This window comes from Bos indicus x Bos taurus, chromosome 24 (genome assembly GCF_003369695.1).
Source record: "Bos indicus x Bos taurus breed Angus x Brahman F1 hybrid chromosome 24, Bos_hybrid_MaternalHap_v2.0, whole genome shotgun sequence".
NCBI classification, from domain to species: domain Eukaryota; kingdom Metazoa; phylum Chordata; class Mammalia; order Artiodactyla; family Bovidae; genus Bos; species Bos indicus x Bos taurus.
In genome coordinates this window covers 42,458,414-42,477,032 of record NC_040099.1, presented here as the reverse complement: position 1 = coordinate 42,477,032, position 18,619 = coordinate 42,458,414, and the positions used below count along the sequence as shown (strand labels likewise).

The 18,619-nt window shown below is 44.1% G+C and overlaps 1 protein-coding gene across 3 annotated transcripts in view; it reads left to right on the top strand.

Annotated features, from left to right (window-relative positions):
• The window catches only part of PIEZO2 (piezo type mechanosensitive ion channel component 2), a 251,309-nt gene that overhangs the window by 136,988 nt on the left and 95,702 nt on the right, over positions 1 to 18,619 (top strand). For all 3 annotated transcript variants that reach the window (XM_027525524.1, XM_027525522.1, XM_027525523.1), the window contains exons 6-7: positions 10,912 to 11,122; positions 12,367 to 12,580. In XM_027525524.1, coding sequence (XP_027381325.1) covers positions 10,912 to 11,122; positions 12,367 to 12,580 — 425 coding nt within the window. The remainder of the gene's footprint in view (positions 1 to 10,911; positions 11,123 to 12,366; positions 12,581 to 18,619) is intronic.

Below are 18,619 nucleotides of genomic sequence, written 5' to 3'. Positions count from 1 at the left end.
ATATTTATTAGAATACAACAATGAAGAAAGAATGAATATGATTCCATAAACCTCTGCAGATTAGAAATGATGATATTGCCTAAAATCCTTGTGAGTAAAAAATATACAATTCTGTGGCATATGCATATTCTGCTGTTTTTAAGGTAAATGTTAAAAAGGGTACATGGTGTTAAAAATCATTACAGCAAGGTCCTAACTACCTATCTCTTGCATTCAAGTTCACAAACTGTACAACGTTTGTCAGTGTCCTAGAAATAGAACTATGAAGGTGCTTTTTCTTCTGGTTAAGACAGAATTTAAAATTTTAACCTCTGCTTTTACATTTGAAATTTCTTTTATAGTATTTACAGTTTTGAAACACTATCTGGTTTAAACAATCACCCTGTTTTTTCCAGATTCAGTGAAAATAAATCCATTAACTCAAGCTCTCTGGACTTAGGACTTTTCATTATTATTTTTGATAAGGCAAGATTTGTTTTCAGTTCTCCTCATATTGTAGATGGAGGGTAAGGGATAGTTACTGTGAGCTGAGTGGACTCTGAAGTCAGACTTGGAAGCTGTGTGATGTTGGGAAAATTGTTTATCCTCTTTCTTCTTCCGCAAAGTGGAGATTGTCCTGAAGACTAAATAAAGGGCCATGTGCTTGCCTCCCTTTGCTCTTCTCCAGTTTGAAAGGAAGTAGAACAATCACAAAAATGTAAAATTTAAAGCCTCTTAAAATGAGAGAAAGATAAGTTGGAGGGTGTGTTTGAGGCCAACTCACTCAGTAAAGGACTTCCTTCCTTGCCATTGGTAACAGACAACCATGACTGAATTACAAAGCTTCCTACAGAAAGAACTTCTGTCTCCAGTTCAAACACTGTTTTGCCATAAAACTAGGAAAACCTGCACTGACAACTGAAGATAAGGGATGTTAGGTCAAGGTCACCCATCTGGTGAAGAAGAGACACGATGTCACTGACCGATAGTAAAATCATGTTTCCTTCCTGATTCCCCTCTGTTCTCCAGGATGGGCTCATGATACCTCTCTCCCATTTGAAATTTGTTTAAATATCTGCACCCTATATATTATTGATTACATTCAGTTCAGTTCAGTCACTCAGTTGTGTCCTACTCTTTGCGACCCCATGAATCACAGCACGCCAGGCCTCCCTGTCCATCACCAACTCCCGGAGTTCACCCAAACTCATGTCCATCGAGTCAGTGATGCCATCCAGCCATCTCATCCTCTGTCATCCCCTTTTCCTCCTGCCCCCAATCCTGCTGGCAATCCCTCCCAGCATCAGGGTCTTTTCCAATGAGTCAACTCTTCGCATGAGGTGGCCAAAGGATTGGAGTTTCAGCTTCAGCATCAGTCCTTCCAGTGAACACCCAGGACTGATCTTCTTTAGGAGGGACTGATTGGATCTCCTTGCTGTCCAAGGGACTCTCAAGAGTCTTCTCCAACACCACAGTTCAAAAGCATCAATTCTTCGGCGCTCAGCTTTCTTCACAGTCCAACTGTCACATCCATACATGACCACTGGGAAAACCATAGCCTCGACTAGACGGACCTGTGTTGGCAAAGTAATCTCTCCTTTTTAATATGCTTTCTAGGTTGGTCATAATTTTCCTTCCAAGGAGTAAGCATCTTTTAATTTCATGGCTGCAATCATCATCTGCAGTTCTAACCCTCATTGATTACATTATTTAATGATAAAAAGAGGTAGATTCTCTGAGCATTATTTTTGGGGAGCTTGGAAAATGAAAGTGTGAAAGCGTTAGTCACTCAGTCATATCCAACTCTTTGTGACTCCATGTACTGTAGCCTGCCAGGCTCCTCTGTCCATGGAATTCTCCAGGCAGGAATACTGGAGTGGGTTGCCATGCCTTCCTCCAGGGGATCTTCCCAACCCAGATATTGAACCCAGGTCTCCTGCATTGCAGGCAGATTCTTCACTGTCTCACTCACCAGAAAAACCCTTAATACTGAAAATGCTAAATATCATTACTATAAAGTTGAGTTCCCTCTAGGTTAAATTTGTTTGCACCTAATTTAGATATTAGTTTCCATAGTCTCAGTACATTCCAGCCCCAGGTGGCCCAGGGGAGCCGGCTAGAGTGACTGTCCAGAGATGAATCCAGGAGGAAATTTTTCTTACTGGGGAACCATCTGTCTGGAGTCTGAAAAGAATATAAATACACAGCCAAAATAAGCAGTAGAATTTATTTTATTTTGAAGTCCCTAGCATACTTCCTGCGACTCGTAAATCTTGGCGATTGTGTTCTAGATTGCTTGCTTTTTGAGGATCCTTTGAGAGGACAGTGTTTGCTGGCGTTGCTTCTTCTCTCATTTATCTCAGTGGAGAAATGGCAGATTAATCAACCCTCTGGTGCCTGGGAGAATTGCTTCTCAAATCCAGCTTTGTTTCAGAGTAGTAAGTAATCCCTGGAGAATGCTCAGGACTCTTCCCAAATCTCCATGGACTTGATAATGAGGCTTAAGTTCACTGTTTTAAAGGGCATCACAAATCCAAGGATTCTCCCGAAAAAAACCCAGTGGGCATGGAGTTGGGGAGGAGGCTTTGTCCTGTTTTTGAATTTTACAGAAAGCAAACCTCGGTCAAGAACCAACTCCCTAAGTGCCATGAAAGATTCTTTGCCAACTGACATACTTGTGGTCTTGTTTATTTGTTCCTTTTAATTCAGAAGCAGATTGACAAATCATAACTGAAAGATTCAGATTCTTACATCTTTAAAAAACATGAGTTGTGTTATGAGAGTTAAATTGTGTAGAAAGGTTATCTGTGCAATAAAACACCAATGACATCAGTAATTTCACAAAGTTGATAGTATCTGCATATTTATGTACTTCTAGCTCTTTCTAGCTATTTAATGAGATTTCAGGCTTTATTATTTTTTTGAAACAAAGAGTAGTTTAATATGAAACCAAATTTATGATAAATGTTTATTCAAATAGGAATTTTAGTCTTGACTTAGTCTGCTGCAAGTGGCCTCTTCTATATGGTTTAACAAATCCAATATGAATGATATAAAGAATATTTTGGTGTCAGTCTTGAGAAACCTATATGCAGGTCAGGAAGCAACAGTTAGAACTAGATATGGAACAACAGACTGGTTCCAAATAGGAAAAGGAATACGTCAAGGCTGTATATTGTCACCCTGCTTATTTAACTTATATGCAGAGTACATCATGAGAAACACTGGGCTGGAAGAAGCACAAGCTGGAATCAAGATTGCTGGGAGAAATGGCAATAACCTCAGATATGCAGATGACACCACCCTTATGGCAGAAAGTGAAGAGGAACTAAAAAGCCTCTTGATGAAAGTGAAAGACGAGAGTGAAAAAGTTAAAGCTTAAAGCTCAACATTCAGAAAATGAAGATCATGGCATCTGGTCCCATCACTTCCTGGGAAATAGATGGGGAAACAGTGGAAACAGTGTCAGACTTTATTTTGGGGGGCTCCAAAATCACTGCAGATGGTGACTGCAGCCATGAAATTAAAAGACACTTACTCCTTGGAAGGAAAGTTATGACCAACCTAGATAGCATATTGAAAAGCAGAGACATTACTTTGCCAACAAAGGTCCGTCTAGTCAAGGCTATGGTTTTTCCAGTGGTCATGTATGGATGTGAGAGTTGGACTGTGAAGAAAGCTGAGCCCCGAAGAGTTGATGCTTTTGAACTGTGGTGCTGGAGAAGACTCTTGAGAGTCCCTTGGACTGCAAGGAGATCCAACCAGCCCATCCTAAAGGAGATCAGCTCTGGGTATTCATTGGAAGGACTGATGCTGAAGCTGAAGCTCCAATACTTTGGCCACCTCATGCAACGAGTTGACTGATTGGAAAAGACTCTGATGCTGGGAAGGATTGGGGGCAGGAGGAGAAGGGGATGACAGAGGATGAGATGGCTGGATGGCATCACCAACTCGATGGACATGAGTCTGAGTGAAGTCCGGGAGTTGGTGATGGACAGGGAGGCCTGGCGTGCTGCGATTCATGGGGTTGCAAAGAGTCGGACACGACTGAGCGACTGAACTGAACTGATATACCTAATTTATTCCTGAAGCAGCCCTATTGTTGAGGGCATGTTGAGACCTGTCAGTGCTTGATGGGGTAGAGATTCTCCTTCAGCACTCAGGTTGAAGCCAGGGCTTCAAACAGCAGCAGCTTCTAAAGCATGGAGACACATACAGTCCCAGAGCTACGATTATAATCCCAGCTGCTCTACAGATGTAGAGTCTGGAGGTGTCCTCTGGGCAACAATTGCAGAAATTGGAACTCTTGAGGGTTACACAAGCTCCTTCTGGAGTCTGGCTGAGCAGCACCAAGGCCACGGGGGTTAGAGGATGATATCTCATGGCTCACTTTCCCGGGGGCCCCTCCTTCACCTCCAGGTGTGAGGGAAACCTGAGGCTCTAGGTTCCACAGATGGATCTTTTTCACAAGAAGCTTGGGGCTGTGTTTGTCTGCTGGCCTGTGGTGCCTGGAGGTGGTGGCTTGATAAGAGTGCTCTCTCCGGTTGTTACTGTCCTGTGGGGCTCAGGGTCTCCAGTCCTACTGGCCACCAGGGCATGTCTCCATATGCACTGTGTATGCTCCTGCTGGGCTCAGCCAGAGGGTGTGGGGGCTGGACTTGCTCCCTTGCTTTGGGGAGACAGGGGGAGAATGACTTGACTTAGGTGGGAGCACAGTGGTGCCTCAGTGTCTGGGCAGTGTCTTCCTTCCCCCACCCTGCAGTACACCTCTTTGGATTTGCAAATGACTGTCCCTTACACACAGTCTCAGCAGGTGTCACACTCTGGGCATTTCACCTCTCTTGGGGTAAGTTCAACCTTGTGCCTTCCCTGCCTGCCTAGGTGTGGCCCTTCCTGTCCTCTGCTGTGGACCAGATATTCAGCTAGTTCTCAGGTCCTTTCCGGGGAAAATCAACCCATGTGTAACTGCATATTTGTAGTTATGTCCTCCCACTAACATATTTGTCATGTCCATGGGAGGAGGTGGGTTCAGGCTCTTCCTTCCCCACCACCTTAAACTGACCTTGACCTGGGAGTTTGTAAAGGTCCAGGTGCAGACTGCATCCCAGATATGTTCAGTCAGAATTCTGGGAGGCAGGCGAATGTTTGGTGGTACCAGGATTGTTTTATTAAAGCTCCCCAGGCCTGTGGTCCTGGATAGCCTAGTGGGTTGCTACCTGCTAACTTGGCCTGTCTTAACCTCCTTTATTAAACTTGTATTGCTCTATAGGAGGTGGTTGAAAGCATACATGCTTCCAAATGGAACAGGGAACAATTTAACTTGTGCTTATACATTTGGAAAAGTAATCTTCCTAAAAAAAGCTTAGTAACAGAAAAAAATCTTGGCTTCGTCTGCACCATGTTGTCACGATAGGCTTACATGATGCACGTGACCCCTGCCAGCATGGCTCCGGAGCTCTCTGGGCACTGTGTTCATGGGGACACTGTGGAGGATGGTGGACAATGGTGATGAGTCACAGCACTTGCCTCTTCCTTCCATGGACTCTTCTGTTGCGATGACTCCACTCCAAGAAGATAAATTGTTAACTTTCAATAATAAACAATGAGTAAATAACTTGCAACATTTTAGGAAAGCGCTCCCTTTGCTTCTGGATCTGCTGGCTCATTATCTGTGCCCCTGATGCTCTCCCATCAAAGCATCTTTTCAAGCATGGTTTAAGACACAAGGAAGAGGAGGATGGAGTCCACGGTCTGAGGAGTGCTGGGCTAACATCTAAAGTTTGTCTGAAATCAGAAAAAAATTCCATTAGATAAATCACCTCAATGTTTTCCAGTCAAGGGAGTCTGCCTTACATCCAACTCAAACACAAGGCTTCTATGTAGGATGAGTTTGTCCATGGTCACAGGTATCAGGAAGAGTGTGGATTCTAATCTGGCTGCTTCCACATCATCTCATGCAGTCCTTTAATCAGACAAGTTCCTGGGACTTGCTCCTTGAATTCCTGATTCAGGAACTGTGAGGGGGAGCCTGGTAATCTGGCCTCTTAAAGAGCCCCAGGTGAGCCTTGGATTTAGTCCAAGACAGGTAGACTCATTTAGTGCTTGGGGATAAGGGAAAATGAATGTCTGGGTTCTACTAGAAGTAATTGGTGGTGTCTTCCTGGTCCAAAACTTAGTGGGACTAACTGCTAATGCTTGACTGCTGGGGACGAGGCTGCAGGGCTGGACGCGGTGATGGGATGAGGCATGGAGGCTTGGGTCCAGGCTTAGGGAACCATGACCTCGCACCCAGTTGACTCCGAGGCACTTGGAGTGTCCTCACATGACATGAGATGCTGCCTGATGTACATCTGGCACATTTTGAAGTCAGGGACTTTTAAAGAAGATGAGTCAAAGCACTTACAATTCTTTACATAAGATATAGACTTCAACCTGGACAATGCTGATATGTAATGTTTTATTAGGCTTTTTAAACTATAAAGGTTTTCTTTATCATTCATTTCTAAGATAGCTCAGGAACTAGAAAAATAAATCTTTATTTACAGCTACTCCTTCTTAGGAAGAAACTGAAAGACAAAGTTTAAACATGCTTCTCCAGGCAAGAATACTGGAGTGGGTTGCCATTCCCTTCTCTAGGAGATCTTCCCCAACCCAGGGATGGAACCCAGGTCTCCTGCATTGCAGGTGGATTCTTTACCAGATGAACCACGAGGGAATCCCTTCCCAGGTGGTGCTAATGGTAAAGAACCTACCTGCCAATGCAGGAGATGGTAGGAAACGGGAGTTCAATCCTTGGGTCGTGAAGATCCCCTGGAGGAGAGCGTGGCAACCCACTCCAGTATTCTTGCCTGGAAAATCCCATGGACAAAGGAGTCTGGCGGGCTACACCCCATGGGGTCGCAAAGAGTCAGACAGGACTAAAGCGACTTAGCATACACTCCTTCTTAGCTCCAAGGCCAGGATCCAGTTGAGTTCCAATGTGGGGACAGATTTCAGCTCCAGCAGCCCAGCCTGCTTGCTGGTGAGTGAGCTGAGGGGCTTCCAGGGCGTTGGTGTTTATGCTGCTCCAGATGGATCATTTCGGGGAGAAGACCAGCCTGACGTGACTAATGGCACTTCTGGCCCCAGCTGGGATGGTGGGGCTCACTTTTGGCTCCCTCTCAGTTTGGCAGGTTTAGAAAGTGTTTTCAACTGAAAGCCCCAGGGATTCTGGTACAAAAATGCTGAAAAAACTTAAGTACACTGGTCTGTTTATAAAAATCACAGGGTCCCTGTCCCGCCCAGGAGAGGTTGGGGAAATGCATTCATCTAAACTCGAGAAGGTTCTTGACTGGAGATTTCTATCTGGTTTAATCTACATCCGTAGCGATTCCGTAATTGAGCAATAAGTCATTTATTGTGAAAGTTAGGAGTGTGTTTCTGACTGTGACCCAGGCAACCCTAGCTGTGTTCCCTCTCTTTGTCTCCTTGGTCAAGTAGAGACTGAAAGTTTTGGACTAATTTTCTTCCTCTAGAGGCATTTTTAGGACGTTGCCCACCTGCTGTACAAGTAGTATTAAGCAACAAATGCCCATGTGTGTGGTGATGTGGGTGTCATAGCAACAGCATCCCTGGATCAGTCCCCACAGCAACTCAGCTTTGGGAGATGGAGAAGTTGAAAGAAAGCTGGCCTGGGAGCCGGGGCCTTGGATGATGGGGAGGGGCTTTCCCGGTGTGGGGACAGCACATACCAAGGCAGAGAGCCTGTGGATTCCAGGTTCTCTGCATGGTTCCCTGTGTGTGATGTTTCTGGGCCAAGAGATGAGGATAAAGTTGGAGGGAGAGACTGGTCCCAGGTGTGGCAACTCCAACAGGTAGGCAGCTTTATGTTCTCTCCAGGTCACCTCATCAGAACCCACTTTGACAGTGATCCTCAGGTAGACCTCTCCAATTCTCACCTCTGTCCACACTCCAGGTTCCTCACTAGCTGCCCCTGTGATACCTCCACCTTAGAACTGGCTTCCCAACTTGCTCCGTGACTGGTCATCCTGGTCTCATCCACAAAGACAAGAACTCCCTCTGATTCTCCTTCATCCCTCCCCCTACCATGTGAAATTTACCAACTGGGGTCTGCTGACTGGACTTATGAGATGCTCGCCCAAGACGTGAACCCTCTTCAGCTCCACTCCCCACCCCCCTCTTCCACCAGCACAGCCTCCTGGCTGCAGGACCCCCTTGCTCTTCCCCTACTGCAGCTGCTGGAGTTGCTCTGGGAAAGAGATCCCATTGTCCCCCTCACTGGGTTGAGTGGTTGGTGATCAGAGTGCTCTTAGCTTGGGTTCAAGAGAAGTGAAGCATCAGGCAAGTCCTGCTCTGAGTCCAGCCACCTCTCGGAGAATTTTGCTTTGAAACTCCCTCTGTGGGTGATACAGGGATGTGGGGTGGGCTTTCCTCCTGGTACCGCAGCTCTGTAGCTCTCCCATCATCCCAGGTGGGGGCCGAGCACCTGTGCACAGGTGGGGCTGCTGGTGTTGGCACTGACTGGAGCTCAGCCCCCATGTCTCTATGACGTGGGATGCAGGGGCATCAGCTGACAGTGAGGAGGAAGAGCAGGTGGAAGAGAAAGTGGGTCTGGGGATGTGCTATGGAGGCTTGGCCAGCCCTTCCTGCTGTCTGGAAGGCTCTGGTTAGAATTTCCCCATGGCTGGTGGCTCTGTGACATTCAGAGCTCAGCTTAAATGTCACTTCCTCAGAGAGGCTCTCCCTGAACTCAGAATCTAAAATAGCCGCCCTGACTCCCTCAATCACATCACTCTGTTTTAATTCTTGGAATAGCAAGTGTCGCTGTGAGATGTTTAGTTGCTGACTTATTTGTGTCTCTTACTAGTATGTGTACTCTTCTGTCTCTTACTAGTGACATTGATGCACACTGGGCTCTGAGCAGATTGAAAAATCCTCATGCATAAGCCTGAGACATTCTTCTTCCTTCTGGAAAAAGTACAAATGTGCTATGATGAAATACAGTATAATGCAAAACCCAATTTGGGTATATGGACTTGAATAGCCTAGGATTACATCCTCGTGTGTGTGTGTGTGTGTGTGTGTGTGTGTGTGTGTGTGTGCACAGGGGTGGGAGTGCATCCTGTAGCCTTGGCTTCATTAACAGCCAATGTAAATCCCAAGTGGCCTGTACCCACCTAGGCAAACAGCAGGTCTAAGCCCTCAGGTCACTCAGCACTTACTGAGCTGTGCACCAGCCTCCTGTGCCCATCTTCCTCCAGTGAGATGGACGCTCAGACACCAGCAGTGAATATTATGTAATTCTGAATTAAGCATATCAAGAAAAAAATATATATGTATATATAAATATATATATCTGAAAAAAAAAACAAAGACCCTAATTGGAAAAGAAATAGGTCCCACAGTGTTCACAGAAGCACTATTTATGACAACCAAGACACAGAAGCAACCTAAACGATCATCTACAGAAGAATGGATAGAGAAGATGTGATTGATATATATATACATATATATATATACACACACACACACACAATGGAGTATTACTCAGCCACAAAATGAAATAATACCATTTGCAGCAACATGGATGAACTTGAAGGGCATTATGCTGAGTGAAATAAGTCAGAGAAAGATAAGTACTGTTTGATATCACTTATATGTGAACTATAAAAAATACAACAAGCTAGTGAATGAAACAAAAAGAAGCAGACATACACATGTAGAGAACAAACTAGTAGTTAGTAGTAGGGTAGAGAAGGCGATGGCACCCCACTCCAGTGTTCTTGCCTGGAGAATCCCAGGGACGGGGGAGCCTGGTGGGCTGCCATCTATGGGGTCGCACAGAGTCTGACACGACTGAAGCGACTTAGCAGCAGCAGGGGAAAAAAGACTTATTATGGAATTAGATGAAATCATATGTGTGAAATCTTTGAAACTGTAAAGCACCATAGAGTTTAAAGGATCTTTCATTCAATAAAAATTTTTAAAAAGAAAGAAATTTTAAAATGGGAAAATGAAGCAAACGGGTACTGCTTGGACTCAATGTCTGATCTGGGCCTCAGAGTTGTCTGACTCTGCAGAAGCTGCTGTCTTTTCAAGATGAAGCCTGTCCTGCATTTGAGACAGGCACCTTTTGTCTTAAGGGAATGGTTTATATTTATAATTCCTTTAAAAAAAATCCTAACCCTTCCAGGGAAAGATTGTAATTATCCAAAAAAAATCTTATGTATTCTTTAAAAATGAACAAAAAAGCCCATGGTATACACAGTTTAAAATAATCCATGTAAGTGTGTATGTGCTGTGCATGTGTTTCCTTCTGAATATCTAGTGATGGTCCTGAGGTCCCACATGGCCTGGGATTGGACCCGTGCACAATTCTCTAAAAGGATGAGATAGGAAGCGACTGTTTATTTAGCCAAGTAGCCGGGACCACTCGTCCTCCCACGGGCAGGAAATACTAAAATAGTGAACAAAGATAAACTCCAGAAAGAAAAGGGATTTCCTCAGCGCTGATCTGGCCCATCCTTTCCGTTTAAGCCCATTCATCAAACTTCCCATCACCTTAGTGGCACACTAAGTAAATCTGGGGAACCAAACCCAGATTGCTGAAAGCTAAGTTATGAATAGGTGTTTCAGACAGTCTTGGCTTCTGTGTGTAAAATAAAATGAGCTCATGTAGGTGAGGTGACCTGCCGTTAGGGACCCTATGATTAGCTATGCTTCCTGTTTATGCCTTGAAGAAAGATCAAAGTTCTTTGGGCTTCACACAGGGACCACCAGAGACTTGAGGGGGCTTACGTGGTTGAGTGGTAGTCTGCATTTTTTCCTCATTTCTCAAATTCACCTCACTGACCTACTGGTAAATTAGAAACCATATAATATTCTGGGTGGATAGGCAGAGACTGCAGTGTTTTCTGTTTTTCATTTATTTAGGCTGGAGGAGAAAAAATAGACTCCGAAGAGGCCCTGATCTATGAAGAGGACTTAGATGAAGGAGACGGTGCTGAAGGCGATTTGGAGGAAAGCGCGAAATTAAAACTCTTCCGCAGGCTGGCCTCTGTGGCCTCCAAGCTGAAGGAGTTTATTGGCAACATGATAACCACTGCGGGGAAGGTTGTTGTGACGATTTTACTGGGTTCATCAGGTGAGAACCTCCAAGTCCTGGGGCGCACAGGGAGCCAGCTGGCGAATGATGAAAGAAGGAAACTATTCTATTCCGCCGCAACAGAATCGTAACTGTAGCTTTTGTGAAACTGGCCATGTGTACAAACCACGCACACACAAGCACACGTAGCTTTTCCCGTTCAGTTGTAGGTTTTATGTATTAGATGGTTTCTGTTAACCTCTGTAAAGCAGTCTTTTCCCTTGGCAGTTAGGTGGCGTTGTTTTCTACGTGACAAACAGGACCACTGTTCACCTCTCTCAGAGCCTGTGGGTGGTGATCTGTGACAAGGGCCCCTTTTCTGTCCCCATCCAGAGCTACACATGGGCTTTCGGGAGCTTGTCTGTTTACATTGAGTCATTAGATCTCTTAATTTAACTCTTCAGGATAGAATGTTTTTCTTCCCCAGTTAGATGGTAATCTCGCAGCACACACGCCCACTTCCTCTCCCTGTTGGCTGCAGGCTGCTCCTTCCATAAAAACCTTATCTCCATCTTTGCCCCATCCCCATTGCCCCAGAGCTGCTGCAAACTTTATTCCATCCTGCTTCTGTGAAGTTTCATGAGATGAAGCAACTGTTTTTCCATAGGAGAGTAAAAAGTTAGAAAAGTGAAGAGTATTTCTCAAGAAATGTAACTCAGGACTTTGATGAGAAGTTGTTTCAAAATGCTCCCTGCCAAGTTTTTAAATGCCTATGAAGGAATGATTTCATTTGACATTTCCACTTTTAGTGATAGAGCAAATAACATTTTGTCGGGCAGGACAAAGATTTAGTGAGGTTTTATCTGCCACTGAATGCAATATTATCATGAACCCTCGTCAACAGACAAGCAAAAGTAAATCATTATTTTAAAAATTTATCGAGGACAGTTAGAATGGACATACAGTATTCCTGAAAAACTCGGGGAGAAATAGAGAGATGGAAACAGGCAAGTAAACATGCTAAATTCTACTGGTTGGAGAAGTGAATGTTTGTTGTTGGGGCTCAAGTGCCACGGGTAGGATTTCTCCTCATCTGATATTTCCCCACGTTTACAAATTTCACTTTACATGTGACTTTTTTCCACAATACAAATAGCACTAATTCTGATATCATCAAGAGAGTGTGATGAATTTCACTACAAGCATAGGAGGCATTCCTCATCATCCCCAACAGTGACGGAGGCTGAGCTGTGCAGGGTTTCCTCCTCTCCACGTTTCTCACACGTGCACCCCTGCCCCCGCAGGGATGATGCTGCCCTCTCTGACCTCGTCCGTGTACTTCTTCGTGTTTCTGGGCCTGTGCACTTGGTGGTCCTGGTGCCGGACCTTCGACCCCTTGCTGTTCAGCTGTCTCTGCGTCCTGCTGGCCATCTTCACCGCGGGACACCTGATCGGACTCTATCTGTACCAGTTCCAGTTCTTCCAGGAAGCCGTTCCCCCCAACGACTACTATGCCAGGTAAGAGGCATTGCTGGACAATTTGATGATTCCGTAAGATAATCCTCGAGCCCTTGGGAGGATCCTACTGGGCCCTGAGCATCTGATAAGTTTCTTCTGATGCCCACTGGTGGGTCAGCCGGGCTTTGGTGGGGATGGGGACACAGTCTCTGCCTTGATTGTATTGGCCACAGTCTGGAGGGAAGAGGTGTTGCTTCAGGTGGGGGTCCTGCTGGGGTGAAGTGGAGGGAAGCTGCTGTTTGCAGCAAAGAGCAGATACATGGTCTCGGTTGAGGAAGGAGACCAGGGAGAATGTTTTACAGCAAAGAATAAGAAGAACATGTCAGAGCATCTGTGGGAGGGAGCTCCTGAGGGCAAACAGAGGACAAATTGAGGGTCAAAAAGAACTGAGTGACCATAAAAATGTAAAAGTAAAAACGCATGAGTCCATGGTGTGTGTATGTGTGTGTGTGTGTGTGTGTGTGTGTGTGTGTGTGTGTGTGGATGAGCAAGAGAGAGAGAAAGGTGAGAGAGAGAGAGAGAGATTTTATGTGCTTCAGTTGAAGTTGACTATTATCCCAAAGTCTTATATGAAAATGAGAATTCAAGGTAAAGAACCCAGCATTTATTTTGACTTTTTGGAAGGAATTCTAGGCTGTTCTCAGTTAATGAGGGAAAACTCCTCCTTACAGGATGTCATTAGTTAATGCAGGGAAAGGAGTGCTAGAATTAGAAAACTACTGTTTACCAATTCTTCATGAGATACTTAAATCTATTCACAAATTGAAACCATGACTTAAAGAAGTTTGTGGGATGAAGATTGTTTGCAAGGATGACAGAGTATAAGCTTGCTGATCATTTGCTAATTGCAAATGGAAAAGCCCCTTCTGGGGTAGTCAGCACCTTGACCAGTTGATCCAAACAAACTTTACCAGAGTGGGGTCCCTTGACCTTTCAGACTTCTAGGCTGGATGCAGTATGGGGAACGAGACATTGTATTGTTAAGGCTTTAGACCTAACCTCCAATTTCCAGGAAAAATAAGGGGCAGGAATGTGGTTTACTTGACTCCACAGGGAAGCAGTCATTAAATCCAGACTGTAGAATGTAAGGGAAGCGACCTGGTCTCTTAAAAAACCAGCATTCTGAAAAAGAAGTGTGTGTGGAGGGTGTGGGCAGAGACCGTCCTACTTCAAAGGAGAAGCAAGGAAGCCTGCAGACAGATGAGAAGCCCAACTCTGGATCACATCTCAGTTTAAGGACAAATCCTTTTGAAATTAAATGGGGAAATTTCAATATTCACTGGTTATTAGCTGATAGTACAGACTTCCTGTTAGTTCTTAGGTGCATGGTTGTATGTGGTTATCTGGGAAAATGTCATTGGTTTATAAGATACGGGGTGAATTCTTTAGGATTCAAGGACATGAAAAACAGAGGAGCCAAGACATGGAAACACCTATGTGTTTGTTGATGGACGAATGACAAAAGAAAAAATAGTATGCATATATAAGGAATGTTCTGTGGAAGGAAATGGCAACCCACTCCAGCATTTTTGCCTGGGAAATTATACGGACAGAGGAGCCTGGCGGGCTACAGTCCATGGGGTCGCAAAGAGTTGGACACGACTGAGCAGCTAAGCGCAGCACACGGGGAGTGTTACTTGCCGTGAAAAAGAAGGAAGTCCTGCTGTTTGCAACAACCTGGGTGAACCTGGAGGGCATTGTGCTGAGTGAAATAAGTCAGAGAAAGATGAATACTGTATGATCTCACCCCTTATGTGGAATCTAAACAGAAAGTCAAACCTAAAAAAACAGACAGTTGCTAAGTGCTGGAGGGTGGGGAGTGTAGGCAGAGGTGGAAAAAGGTACATACTTTCAGGTGTGAGATTAGTAACTCTGAGGATCTGTATACAGGGGCACTGTAGTAGTAGCAATGCATTGTAATAACATTGTACTGACATGTGCTGAGAATAGACCTTAAACCTTCATACCACACACAAGAAAAGAAAAAGAGTAGCTATGTGAAGTGATTATTAACTTGATTGAGGTGCTATGCATCATTTTACAGTCTATGCTTATATCAAATCATCATGCTGTCCACTTTAAATATACTACAATTTCACATGTCAATTGTACCTCAATAAAGCTGGGGGGCACTGAGAAGTCTCTTTAATGATGTGGATTTACATAATATTTATTTCAAGCAGAAGTGGATAGATACAAAATTTCAGTGCAGACATTAGTTCTAGGCTAAGTGAGTCTTTTAGTTTCTTCTAGACATATAATTTTTGCTTTATTGAACACATAGAGAAAAATGATTTTACTGTTGCAAGATCGTTAGTTCCAGACTAAATGAATATTTCAGTTCTACTAGAAGTTTAATTTTTTATTTTATTGAACACATAGAGCAAAAAGTTTTGCACTGTTGGACTTTGAAGGGATGATTTAATTGGAAATGTTAAGTTGTATACCTTCTATGGGGGTGTGGTCACTCCATATACCCCAATTTAAGGCTCTTTTCTGCCATCTAGAGACTGATAATAGGAAATACAAAGACTATTCTGAACCACCTTGAAAACACCTCTTCTGTAAAGGATCAGTTAGTAAATATTTCAGATTTTGCAGGCCCATGGTCTCTGTGACAATTCTTCCAAGAAGCCATTTTAGTGCAAAAGCAGCCCTGTACAAGATTTTAAGGTTTTGGCTAGGTTCTAGCAAAACTTTGTGGACACTGAACTTCGGATTTCAAAATATTTTCACATTTCATGAAATACTATTTTGATTTTTCCCAATCACTTAAAAATGTAAAAGCCATTATTAGCTCACTAGTTATAACAGGTGGTAAACCAGACTTGCCAACCAAGTGTGTGGATAATAGCAGTCCTAATAGTGTAATAACTTACCATCTTTATCTTTTATTGGGATTGCCTCAAACTTAAAATTATGGTTGTAAGTTATTATAGACACTTTGAAGATAATACCTTTAAAAAGTTTAAAAGCTTCACTGCCATACTCTTACAGAGTCATTAGAAGTTGGGTGGTTTATCAGAGTATAGTTTGTGCTAAGCAATGCAATATATATACATTTATATATACACATATGCATGTGTGTGTGTACACATACGTTTGCATGTGAGCTGCCTTGTTGTAGTTTCTTCCTCCATTAACTTGGTGAAAGTAGGACATTGCCTTCTAGCCTTTGAAAGCTTGGAAATTTACGTATTTTAAATGCTGGCTTTTTCTTAAGGCGTAATTTCAACACATTGCTATCCACCAACTGAGCTGGCAGAAAACAAACTGCAAACAAGCAGGAAGAAAAAGTCATCCTGCGTGGGCGTTTGTCACAAATTTCATAACCACAGAGACTCCAGTCCATGTATCTAGCTTCGGATGTGGCTGTCCTCAAAACAATCCAAGTCGTTTTTGTCTTCTTGTAAGCTTTCAAATAGGCTTTCTGGTGAAGGTTAGCTTTATTTTTAGAATATATTTAGAATACTTATAGAAATATTGAATTGATTTGTTTATCATTAGGATGCTTTTTGGTGATTGTTTGGGAAAGTATAAAAAAGAATCAGGAAAAACACTTAAAAAAATAATCCTAACTCCCAGAAATACTGTTCATTTTCGGTCTGTATTCTCCCAGTGCTTTTCCTGTGCATAAATGTGCTTTTTACAAGCAGACTTTGAACCATGATGCTTGACTGTTGCACAGCATGGTGCACAGGATGTTCTGTAACTTGCTCTGTGCAACTTCTGCATCTCTTCATGTCATGAAATGTTCCTTTAAAGTGTGATTTTTCATGGACTGCAAAGCTTTTGATTGTGTTTGACTGTGTAGCTGTGCTGTAATGTAGTCAGTCCTTGATTTCTGACCCAGGAGATTTAGATTCTTCATTTTTGCTCTCTTGAGCATCCGTTACTTATGAACTTAGGAAAAACTCGTAATGAGCGGAAGCAGCCCCAGGGTCCCTCAGCTGCGTGGGAGCCTCTGCCGGGCTGGCTAGTGCTCTGCTCTGCGGGAGGGCATGGAGGTTTCCCTGGTCCTGGGACCACACGATATTACTCCACAGGTCTTCACGCAGGTGTTGTGACCTGAAATCCGGCTCCTGTGTGGAGCACGCCTCTGCGGGCTTGTGTTTCTCTAGGGTGATGTCTTCTTTCAACCCAGGGGTCCCAAGAGATCATATGATTCCTTCCAACTCCACTCGCAACTGGGTAGAGCTCCTCAAAGGTTATAGCCAAGGAAGCCCGTGGAGCAGGTGGGTAGGGACCAGAAGTGGACAGGGCAGATGGGAGACGGGGAGGACATAGACAAGGGGCAGGGAGGAGGGCTGCCCCGGGAAAAGTTAGTGATTCCCACCTGTTTGTGCACAGAACTGTCCAAATTCTCCAAAACAAAGTTCAGGGCTCTTTTCTGATAGTTATGAGCTTACCTATGGGAAGGTTGGGCTTCCGTGGTGGCTCTGAAGGTAAAGAATCTGCCTGCAATGTGGGAGAGTAGGGTTCAATCCCTAGGTTGGGAAGATCCCTTGGAGAAGGAAATGGCTACCCATTCCAGTATTCTTGCCTGGAGAGTCCCATGGACAGAGGAGCCTGGCTGGCCACAGTCCATAGGGTCACAAACAGTAGGACGTGACGTGATGGGAAGGTTAAGGCAGAGTGAGAGTAGGATATGAGACACTGGAGTATATGGTTCACATGGTTATAAACCATAAAAAATTCAGTGCCCCCTCTTGTGAAGTTGATCCAGCACAATAAAGCTTTAAAGCTAATCCACATAACTTACAAAAGACAGATAGCATACCACTCAGCACAGTTTGTTTAATGGAATAGAGCCCAGTTCCAACATATCCTGGCAGGTCTCCCTAAGGAAAATGGCAGACTAAACAAAATTTGGCTTAGCTAATCCCAAGTATGGGACTTTCCAAAGGTTTTGTGTTTCCTCGGGAATTTCTGTAGACAGCAAACACCTTACATTTTGAAGGCCAGGAGGCAAGGGTCAGTGTTCAGAGTCCTCACCTGGGTTCCTCTCTGTGATAAAGCCACCAGTCCCAGCCAGCTTGTGTCCTGTGGGTTTTCTGCACGGAAGGTGTGGGATGTGCGCTGTGGAGGACGGGACCGAGGCAGGTGGACCTGACTTGCTCTGTGGTGTCCTTGAATGTGAGCTGAAATGTGTTGAATGCTGTAAACAAACATTTACTCACTGGTGACTTTACAAAAAGCCAGTTTTAATTTTGTCAGCTCACTGTTGACTGTTCCCTTGCAAAGATGACACTGCGAGTAATTCTGAGGTGAACTCATGTAAAAACAGTCCTGGGCAAAGGTGGGGGGGTGGTGGGGGCGGTCCTTGTTTTCTCACCAAAGTTATCTGGACAATCGCAGCAAACATTCCGACGTGGGCCAGGTGGAGGGCTTGGCTGGGGAGTCAGCGTCCACGGTTTTCGCAGTCACGACTGAGCGTGATGGAACCTGTAGGTTTTCTTCTGTGTGTCATGAATACTTGTGCATGGTGAGCACTCATATAGGGGTGACTGAATAGCCCTCAGAGTCGCCTCTCCTCATCTCTGACTGGCTGTCATTCCAACCTCTGCATTTTCTCTGCGTCAGTCACAGTCACTTTCTCTATACTGCAAGGCTTGGACTTCTTTGCTCAAATTCATTTTGTTGTTTTGCTGCTTTTTTTTTCACCTTAGATCCTGCAATTTGAAAATGAACAAGAATTGTGGGAAGGAATGGGAGAGATTCAGGCCATTCCCTGTGGAGGCAGCATTCTCTGTTAAATAAATACACAACTTGTCCCATGTCGCCCTTTCCATGTCCTGTTTCAACAAATCACAATAAGAAAATGCACTTTGTTTAGTGAAGGAAAGACATGTCTATTCCAGTGTTAAAACAGTATAAGAAAGAAAAGCCAAAGCCTCAAACTTCAGCAATATTTAACCATTCTGTAACACATAAGAAGAATGAAAAAAAAAAACATGAAAAGTACAGTATTATTTATTATATTTATCCCATTCTTACACTGGTCATTAAAATGTCAGTAATGGCTGGAAGAAGCACAAG